This window comes from Cricetulus griseus, chromosome 2 (genome assembly GCF_003668045.3).
Source record: "Cricetulus griseus strain 17A/GY chromosome 2, alternate assembly CriGri-PICRH-1.0, whole genome shotgun sequence".
Classification (NCBI taxonomy): Eukaryota; Metazoa; Chordata; class Mammalia; order Rodentia; family Cricetidae; genus Cricetulus; species Cricetulus griseus.
The window spans coordinates 185769804-185787367 of record NC_048595.1 but is presented as its reverse complement, the minus strand read 5'-3'; the positions used below and the strand labels follow the sequence as shown (position 1 = coordinate 185787367).

The following is a 17564-nucleotide window of genomic DNA, read 5'->3' as shown; positions in this document are numbered from 1 at the left end:
AAGCTCAGAAAAAATCTCTCTTTAGCTATGTGTCTGCTTTTACAGGCAGTTTTGCTTGTGTAGAATGTTGTGGTTCTATCATGTGACCACCTGAAGTACCTGCCTGAATTCCGGGAAGCTTGGAGAAACCATGAATATTGTGATAGCGGTTTGAATGGATGGTTCATTTTATTTTTCCTTTGGCAACATAATAGAACCCCAGTCATTTAAGACTCTCTGGCTTGCAAAGGTGCTTGGGATGATGTTCTTTCATTTTCTGTGCCTCATTCCCACTTGAGCAATGTCCACTTGCTCACCCAACAGGCCCCAGCTACTTTGCAGGACTCAATGCCAATGTTTGTCAGTCCTGAACATTTGTCAGTCTTGGGTGGTCAGAGATTCCCATAGTCCAATATAGAAGTCATGTTCTGTCATTATGAATCTCATGCATGTTTAAACTGTTTTACATGGCAAGGGGATAAAACTGCTGTGACCTAATATGTATATTTCCCTGACATTAAAAAGTCAGTCTGTAGTTTGGGAAGCAAACGTTCTGTGTCCACCCTCATCTGCAAACTCGCTTGAGTGAGGAAATAGATAAGAGGACTGACATAAGGTACAGAGGTAGCCTGAGGCATCTTCCTTTTCATTTCCAGTCCCAGCTCATTCTTGGTCCTCTCTTGCTCTCCCGAGTTTAAAGTCCTGATGGTAATGAAGATGAGGAAGGAAAGTCTGTGGCACACTCACAGAAAACAGGTTAGAGACTAGAGACAAACACCAACTCTACCTTCATTAGCTCACATAGGTACCCACAGTTTACAGATAAGGAAACCAAGCCCCAGAGGTAGGAAACAATTGATTTGTCCAGAACCATAGAGACAATAAACTTCAAAGCCATGCCATAAATCCAGACCTTTTAGCTCTAAGTCTTTGTCCTTTATACAAAAGGACAACTGCCAGCAGTCATGTTGATGGAGTGAGAATTTTATTCTTTTGAATATTCTGTGATTGCACTGTGAGATTTATAATAGTGGGTTTTCTGTAATTGCTTTTGTATAAATATAAACTGTTGTTAACATGGCTGCTAAAGTCATGGGCTACTTAAGAGTTCATTTAATCCAGTTCAATGTGTCTGGTATTTCAGGTAACTAAAATGTTTTCTACCACCGAAAGAAGCAATGAGAGCATTTAATTAGTGTGGAGACAGATTACCATATGTATGATTAAGATGAGGCTTCATGAGTCCTGCTCAAGTCAAACTTGAACTATAGAAAAACTGATGAATTATAATGCCAGTATGAAGGCTCAGAGGAAATTCCTACTAACTGCCTAAACTTTAAGGCTTTTAAACTTTTGAAAATCTACAGTATTATGCCCAGGATTTAGTGCAGTGTGTGTACATGATGGTATTTCTGGCAGTAAATTGGCCCCTACGCACATACAAGTCAAAGATAATGTCCTTTCCTTCCTCTGCATATGGGAGCTGATAGTTAAACAGAGAAAAAAGCCAAGTCCATGACACTGCAGACATTTACTGAGGGAATAAAAGAGAAACATTACTAAGAACTGCCCTGGGGCTTCGTGGAGAAGGCAGAGTACAAGCTGAGATTTGTGGGACAATGGCACTGTATGGTTGGAGGAAAGCATTGCAGACAAGGAGGACCCCCAGATTAAAAGGAATAGAGAAGGTAAACTTAGGTTCTATAGAGACATTGAAACAGTTGGGGAAACTGGTCAACCTTACCAGGAGCTCTTAAAACATAGAGCAGTAGTAAAGATTTGATCAAAGAGGCTATTTCTACAGCTAATGCCCTTTGGAAGGATTCAAGAAAAAAAGATGTTAGGACAAAATAGTAACTGGAAAAGCAATGCCTCTCAAGTAACTGGAAGCACTCTCTTGTGTCACCCGAGGATAACAGAATCAAAAGAACAGGCTACACAGTTTGGGTTGGAGGGTAAATGGAGGAGGATGCATTGGTCTCGGTTTGGTCAGTCCAAAGTGGCAGGAGTTACCGCTAGTAATTGTCCTATGAATGAAGCAGGCTAGCCATCTGACAGTTCCTCATAAAGGGCCATCTGTCCTGTGAAATGCGACAATGGTCTGGGAAGCCTTCCTTTCCAACTCCCAGATGGTAGCACAATGTATTCTTGTAAGAGAGACATCCTGGGTCATGGGCTCATTCTCAAATTTGCAAGTATGAAAATACATTTGCATGTTGCTTTTGTGAAACATGTTTCCTATGCATTTCTTCCAATCACAATGTAACCATCTTTAGATCACTCTATTGTATTAAATCTTCCCTTGTAGTGTTGGTATTAACAGAAATAAGTCCTCAAATAGCTCTTTTAATGTCTCTTTATAAAGAATGATAGACTTGTAAAATGCATAAACAGTGTCACAGCTGAATGTGACCTTCCATGCACCCTAAAAATTTCCCCAAAATGTAATTTTCTAGCTGACACTTTTTTTTTCTTAGCTTGCTGTGTTTTTTATTTCTATTCTCAGGAGTAGCATATCACTTTTTCTTTAGGGTCATTGTTTCTTAATGGCTGTGATATAAAGAATTCAAATATATGCCTTCACAAAAGAAACATCCTTTTTCACCACGGGTAAAGCCACAGCCTGTATGTCACCCTCTCCCTGACTCTGTTTTGTTTTATCTTGGTTTTGATTGTTGGTCAGTTGCTTTATTGGTTTGTTTGGGGTTTTGTTGTTGTTTTGTTTTGTGTTGTGTTTGTTTGTTTTCTTTTGAGGCAGGGTCTCAGTGTGTCACCCTGATTTGTTTAGAACTTGCTATATAGACTAGGCTGGCCTTGGACTCAGAGATTGCCTGCCCCTGCCCACGTAAGTGGATTACAGGTGTGTGGCCCCATGTTTAGATTCCTCTATGACACTTTGTCTATACATCAGCCAAGTACCATGTGCTGTTAGAGTTTTGAACCTTAGCAAACTTAATCTTGATGCCTACTATGGGTCATTGTAGTCAAAAAGGAAGAGCTGGACCTACATCTAACCAAGCTCAGATCCTAGTGATCAGTGAGTCTGGCTTTCAGGTGAGGGTTAGGATGCATATGCCTGGGATGCAGACAGTGGCTCACCTGTTCTAATCACATATTTATCATTTAAGCCCAATGAGAAATCATTGCTATAATATTGCCCATAGTTATACATAATCAATTTTCTCTTTTCTAAAATGTTGTCTGGGGGGAAAGGCTGAAGAGGGAGGGAGGGAGGGAGGAGAGGTGAGGTGAGGAAAAAAAGAGAGTGAGAGACGGTGGGGAGGGGAGAAGGAGAGATGGTGAGACTTTGCCAAAGGGGGTTTCATGAGGTACAACAACCAAAACGAAGGCCTAATTTTAATTGAATTATAGACTGTGTAATTATATAACCTGCACCAGCTGGTCTCAGAAAGCTACCAGATTCCTTAGAGAGCTCATACTTGATCAGGAGCATGAGGTACCTTGTTACTACTGAGATGAAGCTTCTCTATCTAAATTACCCCTGACTCCCCTCCCCGCCCCCTCCCCCGCCCCGCCGCAACCAGGACACACACACACAAAGCATAATGTAGAAGGAAAAGTAGTCTTGAGGCTCAATTCTGGTTGAAGAGGACTCCCCTCCCTCTACCAGTGTGTCACATGTTTGCTGGAACACCTGTAGTCTTTGATGAATGGCCAATATAAACAGGATGCTATTGCATCAGACAGGTAAGAGTAATTTCTCTAATTAGTCTTCTGAGATTTCATTTTTCATTTGGAAATACTACAAACTTAATTTGTTTGTGATGTGCAAACTGACAATACCAGCAAGCACCTACTCCTTCTATCTTGCTTTGCTGATATTCTGTGGGAGCCCTGGAGTTCTATCTATCAACATCATGCCAACTAAAGTACCTTTGCATTGAAAAATGCATTATAATTATACAGTCCTCACTTGTGATGCTAGAATAATACTAATGGGTTTCCCCTGGTCATTTTTCTTTTAGATTGAATTATTTTTTTTCTCAGTTGCCTCTGATTTTGCAGTGGAGAGGTAATTCATGAAATGTGCTTTTGTTCTTAGAGACACAGAGTGAAACATTTTGAGAAAAATGTGTTTTATGGATTACAGTGTGAGCATGACTGTAGATAGTCTTTGACTTACCTTTGATTAAAGGCTTCATTCTATTCTATTTATTTTGTTTGAGCACATCCTTCTCTCAAGACAAATTGATGGGTATCAAATGTAGATCCCATAAATCACAGCTATTGCTTTTACATGTTTTTTTGTGCCTACAGTGTCATAATTTGTTATCTTGATAGCCAGCCCTGAGCTTGATGCTATGACAGAGACTAAAAGGGGCTGTCTTTCCTTCCAAACTAATCTATGGAAGAGAAGAACTTTCAAGCACACTAATGTTCCTCTTGCTTAATGACATAATCTCTGTATTTGCCATGGAGGCACAGTAAAATCTGCAGCACACTGTAACTATTTAGACCTAAAACAAAAATATATTTATTTTATTTTATGTGTATGAGTGTGCAGTACACAGAAGTGCCTGGTATCTGCAGAGGCCTAAAGGGTGTTGGATCCCCAGAATCGAAGCTACAGATAATTGTGGCCCACCATGAGGATGCTGGGAATGGAGCCAGTCTTCTCTGAAAGATCAGTAAATGCTCTTCACCATTGAGCCATCGCCCCAGCTTTGGGATTTATGTAGTATGGTCCACACCAGGACAGATAAGTCTCTTTTCCCCTGGATGTTGAGGTAGCCTAATGCTCATTCACTAGGCTTTTTACACTTGTAGCTAGCTCTTAAGGTTGAGGAAACAAATAGTGTCTCCTAGAACTATTCAAGGTTCAATAATTCTGACTATATTTCAGTTTGAAATGATGAGAGACAGAATAGCTTCCGGATGCATAATAAAAGCCACCAGGCTTCTCTCTAAGCTGTCTGCTGAAATGTTCACTGGTAGAACTTAGGATGCTGTCAGTTCACAATGGGGTCCACTTCCTGAATGCGTCTATTGTACTCAAGCCTCACTCCTTGTATTCATCTTTTTTTTTTTTTAATTCTGGACGAGTTGAATGAATGCCTTTATTTTAAATCTCTGTTTAACTCTTCTCCCTCTGTCTTCCCATTCAGTATTCAGTCACATCTCTCAAGACCATCCCAGAACTGTGCAGAAGATGTGATTCACAAAACGAAGACAGATCAGGTAGGTCAGACTCCTCAACCCTCCTCATTCATCAGGGTTCATGCGTGCTCCAGTTTGCCTGGCCTTAGTTGCTCTTGCATTCAGCTCTTTTCTCTTTGTGGCTTTTCTACTCCCACTACCTCCCTGCCACCTCCAACAAACAGATGTGAGGTCATCTACAGGACTAGGAGGTCCTAACTGGGACCTGGCTGTGTACAAGTCAACATAGATCCTCTTGATACCTTCAAACCATCGAATCCACAGAGATTTGCTGTAAAACCCAAGAAAGCAGTGGTGGCAAAACATAATGATGCAGGCGCCAGTGAAAAAATGCTGGATGCATTTACTATACCCATATGGCAACGACCAATGTGAGGGATGGTGCTTTGCCAAAGTCTGAAACCCTATCAGGATGCGACATGCTAGAATCTGCAATAAGGCATACTATAACAGTTAAGATGAAAGCACAGCGCTGGAGTTTAATAGTGTAAACTAAACAGAGAATTATGGCGGATAGATGGAAACCAGCTGGCTGGCCTTGTCTCCTTGCCCCATCCCCCGACTAAAAAAAGTACATTTAGGGTTGTTTTTCCCCTGTAAATCAAATTAAATCCCTCTGCTTTTCTCTCTTCGATGGACAAAAAGGAAAATAAGAAGTATATCGATGGGAATGATATTAAACTATGAAATGGAGTTCATTACTTTGTTCTAGATAATTACTCAAAGGCATCACCGACAAACTGAACCTCTCCTCATAGTAACACCAGGCTTGAGAAACATGCTTGGCAGGAGACTTAAGATAATCCTTAAATTATGCACATGATGTTTGAAAAAGAAATAGAGATATCTTTATATACAGCTACTAGAATTCTGAATTTCTAACTGAAAGAACTTGGAAAACTTATTAACTTTCCCCCGTGAATTATTTGTTTTGCTTTGACATTTTACTCAGAAGAAACAGAAAATTATTGTGCTCTCTCTCTCTCTCTCTCTCTCTCTCTCTCTCTCTCTCTCTCTCTCTCTCTTCTCCCTCCCCCTGTGTGTGTATGTGTACACTCCACTGTGAATGTGTGCGGGGGTGTTGGTAATATATGAATGTGGATCAGAAACATCCCAGAATTTCGATTTAAGTTTAAATGAAAGTTTTTATTTGCTCTAAATTATTAAAAAAGAGAGAGACAACATAAAGTTGGGAGGGAGATGAGATAAACAGCATCGGGGGAGTTTGGAGGGAGGTAGTAGTAGAGGGAATGATTGAAATAAATTGTATACATATGTAAAATTTTCAGAGAATGCATACTGATGTTATTTTTAAAAAGACCCGAGTTTCTGCTGAGATAGACAGGGCATCTTTGACTCTAAGCCTTTGGAGGATTTATCTCTTTAAAGCAACACTATATTTTTTCTTTTTGCGGATGTGTAATAATGATTGTGCTCAGTGGCACAGAGTACACATTGCAAGAATGAACGGACAAGCCTCAGCATCCAAAGGCTGGAGTTCAAGTTAGAGTCCAGAGACTTGGGAAAACTGTCAAATGTTCACATCTATCTTCCTGTTGCGAAGTCCTGCAACAAATATTCCCATTTGTTCTTGCATTTATTCAGTCAACAACTGTGTATTGAGTGTTCTTTGATCCAAGTGAAGGGACCTGCTCCCCTTTCGGCAGCCATAACAGCCGAACACGTGCTTGCCATAAACCTGCCTTGGTCACTTAGAGGTCAGATGCCTGTCTTGTGACAAGGAACCCATCAGAAGTTAGTCACTAGAAAGTCAGATGCCTGCCTTGTGACAAGGAACCAATCAGAAGTTAGCTGGTGGTGCTATGCTTTATGACTCTGGGTGTGCTTTATGGACAAGCGCACAGCAATGACGTAGAGAGCATAGCAACCACCCTGGGAGGGCCTATGGGCCCTAACAACCAGTTGACCAATCAACATAGGGCAAGCCCTCCAAGCCTGGAGGCACACCAATCGTGAGCCTGTGCGTACCCCTAGACACTCCCCTTACGCTGTCCTATAAGATCTGTACGCAGCGGCTTTGAACTGTCTTTTGCTAGCCATCTGCCATGGCGGGTGGGTGAAAGACCCGAGCTAACATGGGGTTAGCTCGTTAAATTACAATAAAGCCTCGTGTAGTTTGCATCAAGCTCTCGAATCCGCCTGGTAATTGGGGTGACCGCGAACGTGGCCTAGGACCCTGGATACTTGAGTTTTCGGGGTCTAACACAAGCATTGAGAACATGGAAAACAAAAGTTCCTATGCTCACTGAGCTCACATCTGGATGGGATGACAGTCAGAGGACATGCAAACATACAAGGAGGAAAGAGCATTCCAGACAATAAGGCAACATGAGCCCACGTGATAGTCTCTCAACCTGTAGGTCAAAACTTTTGGCAAATCTCTATCTCCACAAATATTTACATTATGATTCATAACAGTAGCAAAATTACATTTAGGAAATAGCAACAAAATAATTTTAAGGTTGGGGTCACCACAACATGAGGAACTTATTAAAGGGTCACAGCATTAGGAAGGCTGAGAACCACTATGTTAGAACTGTTTGTAGGGCTTAAGGAGGAAATGTTTAGGACCACAGGGACTGTGTTAATTACTTTTCTTATTGCTGTGACAAAAGCAACTTTGGGGTCGTGGAGTACTTTGGGTCTGTGTTTGAGTATACAGTCCAGATGACTGGGAGGCCATGACAGCAGGATCATGAGGCTGCTGGTCACTAGGTGTCTGTCATTAGGAAGTAGAGGTAGATGACGGTGGGTGAGAAACGTTCATTCTCATGTCCATTGATTACAAGACCTCTCAGCCCATGGAGTGGTGCCAGCCACATTTACAATGAGTCTCCCCACCTCAATTAACCTAACATGGAAACTCCCTCACAGACATGCCCAGAGATGTTTCCAGATTATTCTAAATCACATCAATTTGACAATGGAGATTAAGCTTCACAGAATCTTAGAATGTGAAAGCCAGCCAGCAAAGGGGACTGAAAACAAAAGAATTACAAGTGCCCACTTCCTTTTTAGACATAGAGTAAAGGATTACCAGCCTACAATCCACACTGCCAGATAAGCTAGTAAACAAGGAGGACCCTAAGAGAGACATACATGGTCCCCTGGAGAAGGGGAAAGGGTTACAATCCCCTGAGCAAATTGAGAACATGGGAAGAGGGGGGAGGGAGCTACAAGAATGAGAAGGGAAGAAGAGGAAGGATGCAGAGGTCATGAGGGAGCAGAAAGGTTGAGTCATGGGAAGAATAGAAGAAAGGATAAGTGATAGGTAGGGTTTTAGTTGGGGGGAGTGGTAGGGGAGGGGGGAGGACAGGAGGGAGAAGGGAACTGGGATTGTCATGTAAATCGATCTTGTTTCTAATTCAAATTTAAAAAATGATTTAAAAAAAAAAAGGTGCCCACTTCCTTGATCCAGGAACAAACTTAGCAATTATAATGAAGTAAAGAAAACCAGTGTGGCTGCTGAATAGTTATCAAACTAAAGAACAGCAGCAGAGGAGGTTGGGAGACGATGTGGCCAGATGCCCCAACAAGCTTGGTTTCTTTTGTGCAGTAGACATCACTATCAGCAAGGTTCAGCTTTTGTAAAAATTCTTTCACAGATTAGCCGTCCCTTACTCTAATCTCCAGGGACCAGATGGGTTTCAGAGTTTGGAGTTCTCTACATTTTAGAGTTTTGTTTATTTGTTTTTCAGCCACCCTGTAGCTCATGACTCTAGTGATGGGAAGTATATAACCTCATGAGACTACCCATCTTATAAAGGTTAACTGACTGTGTGCCCTCTAATCCAAAAGTCCCAAACTTGAAATGCTTTAAAATCAAAAACTTGTTAGACATCATGTCAGTCCCTAAGCATTTGGGATTTTGGAATGGTCTTCTTATTAGATGTCCAGGTCAGGAATGTTCACCCTCTATCTGAAAATCCACAGCCTATAAAACCATAACTCTTGGAGAGACTGGGGTCCTTAAAAACCATCCATGAAAAATCAAATGGGAAGCACAAAACAAAAATGAGTTGGTTAAATTATCAACATCTGTGAGAGCAGATGAACCTAGTTGGGTATTGTTTTAGTTTCATAAGTGTGATATAAATTTGTTTGTAATAAAAAAACATTAATTATTTACAGGTACAAAAATTTTAAGAAGTTTTAAAAAATTCAGTCAGTCTAAAGCCAATCAGATTTTTGAGAATATTTTTTTTTTTTTTGTCCCAACCAAAGTGGCAGCCATCCTGTTGATCACTTCAGGAACAGAGCACACATTCTAATGACATGAATTTTGTTATTCTGTCAAACTCAGTGTCCTTTGAATTCTCACCTGCTCCTTTCTTGGAGCCTTAGAGAAGTAGGATACATACATACACTCTGGGAAAGAAAACTAACTACTCAGTATGTGGAATGGGCTGCTATGTGGCCACCCAGGGTTCATATTTCCCTCCACAGCTCCAAGTGCCTCTTGGGCACTCATATTGTTCTATTCAGGATGACAACACCGTCCTAGCAGCCCTCTTGAAATGCAGCACCCACAGCTAAATCTGAAATCTCTCCACAGTCTGCCGTGAGGCTGTCAGCCCTGTGACTTAACATGTGCCTTTCCTTCCTGCACAGAGGGTCTGTCCTTTCTGCCAGTTTTCTGCGTGTTCTGTGATGACAGGTATAAAAGTAGCCTTGGATGTAACTGTTACAGCACCTGGTGGACATGTAGCCCAAGGCTCATCTCCCTTCAGCCCTGCACCTGTGTCAGCTTCCACTGAGGACTGCTTGAGTGGCAATTGCCACAGTGTTGTCCGAGGCTCTGAGCTGTGTTCTAGCACCTTCTACCAGCTCACCACAGCCTGGGAGTCCACCCTGAGGAGTGCCCTTCCCTTAGCTAAAGGACATGATTGTTACTGAACTCTATTTTTTTCCTAACAAGAATAATATTTTCAGCTATCATTAGTTAATTACACTATACAATGACTGGGCTTCAATTTTTTTTTGTATGAGAAAGATTTTAAAAAGAACATGTGAAGCAATTTTGAAGATATGCCTGAGGTAAGAAGGAGACAAATTAACGAGGAGTGGAAGCCTGAGAACATGTTCTGTTCATGATGTACTGGAGCCATGCTGGAGCCATGCAAGGTGTTCCTGAGGCTTCGGATACTCCTCAGGGATTCTTCTCAGGCAGTGTGCCTAATCTTCTGTAAACAGTTCTCTTCTCCACAAAATAATTTTGAGGGAGGACCATTGTTACACACAGTCTATTGATGAGAAAGCAAGCCTGCAGTCAACAGTTTGCCCAAAATTCATGAGTCACCAGTGGATCAGGAACCAGATCCTTTGTCTCCAGGACCTCCATGACTAAGAGTCAACTGAGGGATAATCCAGTTCAAGGAACCTGTGGATCAAGTAGTGTAGGGTGAAGATTAGCCACAAGGGAAGTTGTGTGTGAAATGTTCACATCTAATAAAGGAAGTAATCTGTGAAACCTTTGCATGAATTTCCTGCCCAGTATCTGTGTCTCCAAGGCAGTGAATGTTCACTCTATGGCTTTCTTCACATGAGGGTAGAAATGCATTATAAAACACATGGTTTTCAAGTAAAATATCCAATTTCATTGGCTTGGAGTTTTTTTAAGTTAATTAGATATTCAAATACACATTTGTTTCAAATTCATGATGCTATAGATGTCCTATGATTCTTTCAAAATATGTATCTGCCCATCTCACTGTACACTTCTCTTGTACAGGATGGCAAATAAACACTAACTCTGCTTTGCATCTGGGAACTGACATGCACTCAGGTTAGAAACCTTGGTTGTACAGCAGTGATAAATATGCCTCTAATAGCCCTGAAAGTAGATTCTGAAAGACTTTCAATGCTTAAGTAATACGAATTGTTGCTTGTATGACACTGAATAAAAGAAACCATTCTTTCCAAAACTTGGTTTCTTATAAAAATCATTTGTATATATTTAAAAGCATTGTAAATTTGCTGTATTTTTAGATCCTGTTCCTGCAAACTTTGTGACAAATCCTGACGCTATGAAAACAAACACTTACATGCTGTTTGAAGATTTACAAGGATTTTTAGCCATCACCGAAAATAATAAATTGGCATCAAACGTGTCCTGTAGACATTGCTGTGACATAGTTAATGTTGCTAAATATATAAACCTCCTGGTTTCAATTTGTATTAAGGTTTATGCTACAAACATGAAAGTGAAAGTTAGCTTGGCAGTTTTAGTAAAGTTTTTAAAAGAAGCATGTAGGTTAATCGATTTCCCATGATGTAACATAAAATGGACTCCAAAGAATAGGGAAACAAATTTTCCAAGCTCTCAGTCAAAAAAAAATATGATTATTGAGGGACTGGAGCAATGGCTCCATGGTTAAAAGCAAGGACTGCTCTTGCAGAGGACTTGAGTTCACATGCCCAGCACCCATACACCTTAGGCTGCTCAGAATGGCCTGTGACACCAACTCCAAGGGATCTAATGCCCTCTTCTGGTTCTGTAGGCAACTTAAATCTTAGGCATATACTCTACCACAGACATGCAGGCATACACATAATTTTAATAAAGATAAATCTTAAAAATATGGAAAATGGACACTTCAATATGATACAGCTAAAAATACTTTTAAAAAGATCTCAGTTTATTTAACAACAGTGAAACTTCATACCCAGATAAGAATGTTCTTTGTCTCAGACAATTGTTTTAGCCTGATATGATGTTGCATGCTTATAATCCCAGGCTGAGGTAGGAGGATCATGAGTTAAAAGTCACCCTAGGCTTCACAGTAAGACTCTTATTTAAAAAACAAAACAACTTATTTTTGTCTTTCTTTAACAATAGTATAATTCTAAAGGTGATACAGTCTGTTACTTTTAAACACAGAAAATTAAACTGTAATTACCTTGCCTCTGAAACAATTGTATATTTTCAAGGTTTTTTTTTTTTTTTTTTTTTTTTTTTTTTCCTGAGACTCTTCGTGTGCCTGCAATTGTAATATAAAGACAATTTCACCTGGTGCTTTTTTCATTGCTGCAGAGTTTGCATGCTTGCTAACGTTGTGAGTGGGCCACAAGATGCTCCTGTAAAAGTGGAGCTGCCCCCACTGTCCACATTGCTTGGTTTATTTTTATTGGAGTCTAAGGAATGGCTATCCACCACACTGCTCATTAGAGAAAGCTCTTGGTAAAAATGAGTGCAGGGAAATAAACAGCAAGGAAGGACAAGAAAACCAAAGGGCAGAGGAAATCTCCAGATAGGCAGCGGGGAAAGGAAACTGAAGCACAGAGACCAGACAAACCATGCACATGCACAAAGCCTCTTAAAGGAGCATGGCCCTCAGAGACTTCCTCCTCAGGAGGCACCATCCCTATTGTTAGTGTTCAGGCATCTGTACTGGCCTGTCCTTTCCTTGTGGTTCTGACGGGGTTTGCCCTCAGCTGCAGGCCCTAAGAACACTACCTGTGCACATTCACTACCTTCCCTCTTAAAAGCACCCTGCCTACCTCTCATCCTCTCTTTCTTCGCATCCCCCACCCTCTCATCCCCCCACCCCAACCTCTTTCCTCTCTGCTTCTGCTCCTGTCTCCGGAAGCTGGACCCCACCCTCCCCTTTCTCCTTTTTATGATCCCTTTCCCTAATTAAAAAAACCCTCTGCTTGAATCCTGTTGCATGGCATCTTTCTCTCATGTGCCACTTATCTTAAATTACGACACTTGTCACACCTTCCCAATCTAATGCAAAACTGTGTATGTGAAGAGATGTGGACATTTGTAAGCTTCGCTGCATCTCTGTCATACCCCACCCACTTCTTAATGACGGCTTATTCTGTTGCCCATTGTTAAATGGTGACTGTCTTCACATCTTGATCTCTGTCTCCATATTTCCTCTGCTCTGATTCTCCTGTAAAGTGGGGTAGGGGTGGGGATGGAATGTTACTCAATTGGTAGGGTGCTTGCCTAGCATTCTCGAGGTTCTCAGTTCAGTCCTCAGCACCACATAAACCAGGCCTGGTAGTGTAAGCTTGGGATGCTAGCACTTGAAAAGGGCAGATTTAAGCAAGCCTAGGGTACCTGAAGTTCTGAGGCTTCCCTTCCTGAGAGAGCAAGGGAGTGGGGAGAAAGATCCAGTCGTCTAAGACACATTCAAGTAAGAGAATCCTAGAATCCCATAGTTGAGGGATCTTCTGCAGAGGTGTCATTGTTGATAGCCATCCCTTTGTGGCATCTGCTCAGCTAGAACCTCTCATCTGTGTGATACAGGACCAACACCAGTGCTTGCAGCATCACCCGTCCTGAATCTGTTCAGGCTCTCAAGTCTCACCCCAGATCCAGATTCTGAGCCTCCAGTTTACAAGCTTGATCCCAGGCTATTTATTTATGCACATTCAAATTTAAGACCTAAGTCACTTGGAATCCAACCTATGGTCCTTAATGAAACACAAGAATCTCCTTAAAAATTCATTATCTGCCGTGTCTCTCCAAGCTTAAAATTCAGGTAATGGTTTCCAAAGAGGGTCATGAAGCTGTGCAATGAGAAAGTTTTCTATGGCCATGAGAGACCAAGAGTGGTTTGCTACTGGCCCAACAATCTTCACTAGTGCCACACCCCCTGCCTTTGGTTTTTCTAACCACATCAATCATTCAGTGTATTAGGCTCCTTCACAGGGACTTTCTTTCCTTCCTTTCTCCTCCAAAGGAATCCCTTGGGTCCCTTTAATTGACTCCATAGAACAGTAATATCCAGTAGAAATATATAGTGAGTCACATATATAACCTCACTTTTTCTAGTATCATCAGAGAATATACCACTAAACAGATGGGTTAATTTCATGATGCTTTGTTTAGCTCAATATCTTAAAACTATTATCACTTAGGCATGTGCCACCAACTACTTTTTAAGTGATTCACAACCAAAGGCTTCTGGAAGAGATAGTGAAGGTCTGGGTTATACCATCACCTCCCACAGCAAACTGTACTATGTCCTAGCTCCCTATACTTTCTCTCCTCTTGAAATGTCTAAGGGTTCTTTCTTGGAGTCAGACGCACTACCGTTGCGCGACAAGGCGGGCCTTAAGGGTTCTTTCTTTCTTCTCCCTTTCTTCTTGTGTGTGTAAGTGTTGGGATAGTAGATAGCAGTACTGAGAACTGAGTGTAGGGCCTTGCAATGCCAGGTGCTTGGTCTACAACTACAATTTTTTTTAACTATTTTTAAAATTTTTTTGAATTTAAATTAGAAACAAGCTTCTTTTACATGTCAATCCCAGTTCCCTCTACCTTCCTTCCTCCCCTGCCCCCCTCAGGCCCCTATCCCAAACCCTTTCTGCTCCCCAGGGAGGGTGAGACCTTCCATGTGGGATCTACAAAGTCTGCCATATCATTTGAAGCAGGGCCTAGACCCTACCCAGTGTGTCTAGGCTGAGAGAGTATCCCTCTATGTGGAATGGGTACCCAAAGTCCATTCATGTACTTGGATAAATACTGATCCACTACCAGAGGCCCTATAGATTGCCCAGGCCTCCTAACTGACACCACGTTCAGGGGGTCTGGATTGGTCCTATGCTGGTTTCCCAACTATCAATCTGGGGTCCATGAGCTTCCCCTTGTTCAGGTCAGCTGTTTCTGTGGGTTTCTCCAGCCTGGTCTTGACCCTTTTGCTCATCACCCCTTCCTCTCTGCAACTGGATTCCAGGAGTTCCGCTCAGTGTTTAGCTGTATCACTGAGTTTTATAGCCAGGCCTCCTACCTTTTGAGAGCAAGTCTAAGTTGTTTAAGATGGCCTTGAACTCTTTCCACAGTCCCAATGGTCCTTGAAATCAACCTGCTTTAAAGAGTTATGAACACTACCACTCTAGGTCTCTACTTCCATTTTCCCTAAGCATCTACAGTATGAGTTGCCTCACTAGAGAACACCACCACTTTCATATCATAAGATCCATCGATACTTTGATAATCTCATCTTTCTTAGACTTGTGGAAGTATTTGAGCCTATTGGCCACTACTACTGTCCTCCTGATTTCCTCCCTAACTTGTTAATAGCCCCTTATTTGTCCTTTACAAGTTCTTTCTTTGTGTGACCACTAACAGTCAAGTGGAGCTAGATATTCAATAGGACCACCCTATTTCCTTTCTACCTCTAGGTCTCCTAGATTGCTCAGATGATTTCAGATCTATCTAACTGCAACCCTTACCCTACCGATTCCTTTTCAACAATCCACTCAGTATTTGCATTAGCTGTCTCATTGAATTTCAAGGGGAATTCTTGAATCCTCCTCTACAACATGTTTCCCAGAGGATTGATATCTCTCTCTGTCTCTGTCTCTGTCTCTGTCTCTGACTCTCTCTCTCTCTCTCTCTCTCTCTCTCTCTCTCTCTCTCTCTCACACACACACACACACACACACACACACACACACACACACACACACACACACACACACAGAGAGAGAACATGAACCTCATTAAATAGCTCTTGGCTCACCAGACAATCCACTGTGTTGCTGAAGGTGGAATTTTCTTGCTCACTCATGCCCTACTTCATTCCATGTCTTTGGGCTCCCAGGAGTGTCCAGCTGGGCTGCATACAATGGATGATAGCTACAAATGCAGGTCAATACAAAATCATCAATTGACTTAAAACCTGGTGAGGGAGGTTGTGTGATGTTTTTAAAGTGAACAGTTATTGTGTGTCAAAGAATTGGACATGCCTCTAGGTTAGAATGAGTATGTGTGCTCCTATAAAATTTTCATATTAGAAATCCCCAAGATGATATTACTTATAGGTGGAATCTCAGGGGAGGCCATTAGGTCATGAAGGTGGAGCTCTCATGAATGGAATTTGTGCCCTTATGAAAGGGACTGGTGTATTGATCCCAAATAGCCTTCCTTGCCTTCATCTCCAGTCCTTCACTGTGGCTCTCTCTGCTTCAGCAATGAGAGATGGAGAATCTGCCAGCATCTCTGCGGCTTTGGATCTTCAGATTGTCACAAAATTACCCTTTATCTCTTTCTTCCCCTAACTCTCATATACTTGGCTTTTTCTCCTCCTTGGCTTTAACTATTACCTCCTATATGGGGTTTCTCAGCTGTTCAATACCCTCATGCTGACTTATTTCCATAAAAAGCACTTTGACTTTCATTATACTTTTATTCATGTGTGCTCTTGCGTGATTGTCTAGACAAGTTTGTGTGTATTTCATTCTCCCCTGTGGGGAGAAGAGAATTGTGTACATAGAAGGCATTTAACAGATGCTTACTGAATAGATGTGTCTGGTAAGAAGGCCTTAACGATCTGCCTGTCACCAACCACTTTGACAGAACTGAACATTCTTTGTCATGTTCTTGCATCTCTTGATTATATTCAGAAGAGATTAACAGCTTTAGCCAGGATTCTCAGTGATAAGATAAATCCAAATTTATGTTTGACACTGCCAATTATAAACAAGGTGGAGAAAATCTGTTCAACTGTCATTTAGGGAAGTTATTATTAAAAGCCATTTCCCTAACTTTGTTCCAAAACTGTAGTTTGATACTCTAGGAGTGGCCAAATTCAGGAAGAGCTCATGTTGGGATTCTAGTTACGAAGAAGCTGAAGTGGCTCCATCCATGCCTTTCCACTGGTTGCTGAGATTCCATGACCAACATGTGACCCAAATAGAGAGACCACGAATTGTCTGTTTCGGGAGTAGTTTTAGCTTTGACAGAGTGGTCCTCTGGTGCTATGGAAAGTTGGAGTCAGGCAACCCGTCTTCCTGATTGAGAAATCAGAATGCTACATGATTTCCCACGTAATACTTAAAATTCCCTGGGTTCTCATTTGTTTTCAAATGAAAATTCATAAAAATTGCCCATCCATCTTCGAGACCTGTTATGAAAAATCTCTGATGAAATCAGTACTCTCTGTGCTCAGAAATACAGAAACTCTGATGTGGATGTATTGGCAAATTTCATGTGTTAAGCCGAGGGAAATCCCAGTGAAGATACCATTTTGTGGAATCCAAGAAATACATTTTCATCTCCTTTCACTTGTTATGCTAATGTCTGTGGCGTATGTACTGACATAGCTAATTCCTAAATGAGGATATACACGCCACACTTATAAATGAAATAAGCTGGCATTTTAGGAGATGTTAAGTAGAAAGTATGTATTTTCTAAACACACCACACACACACACACACACACACACACACACGCACACACACACACGCAAACACACACGCACCTACCTTACCCCAATTCCCTGCTCTGTCTGCCCTTAGGAAGGAGCAGTCATAACTGTGCGCTTTGTCCTTGGCAGTAGGTCGGTGCTGTAAAACATCGCCACCTTCAGTTAGAAGAGGTTAGTGTGTGCCTTGCCCATCAGAAAGCACGTTCGGGTTACTACTCCCAAGC

At 41.6% G+C, this 17564-nt stretch overlaps 1 protein-coding gene across 1 annotated transcript in view; it reads left to right on the top strand.

The window, feature by feature from the left end:
• LOC100764301 (synphilin-1) overlaps positions 1–17564 on the top strand; it is an 80188-nt gene that overhangs the window by 10210 nt on the left and 52414 nt on the right. Inside the window, exon 2 of the mRNA XM_035439037.1 lies at positions 5106–5178. Within this exon, the coding sequence (XP_035294928.1) occupies positions 5106–5178 (73 nt within the window). The remainder of the gene's footprint in view (positions 1–5105; positions 5179–17564) is intronic.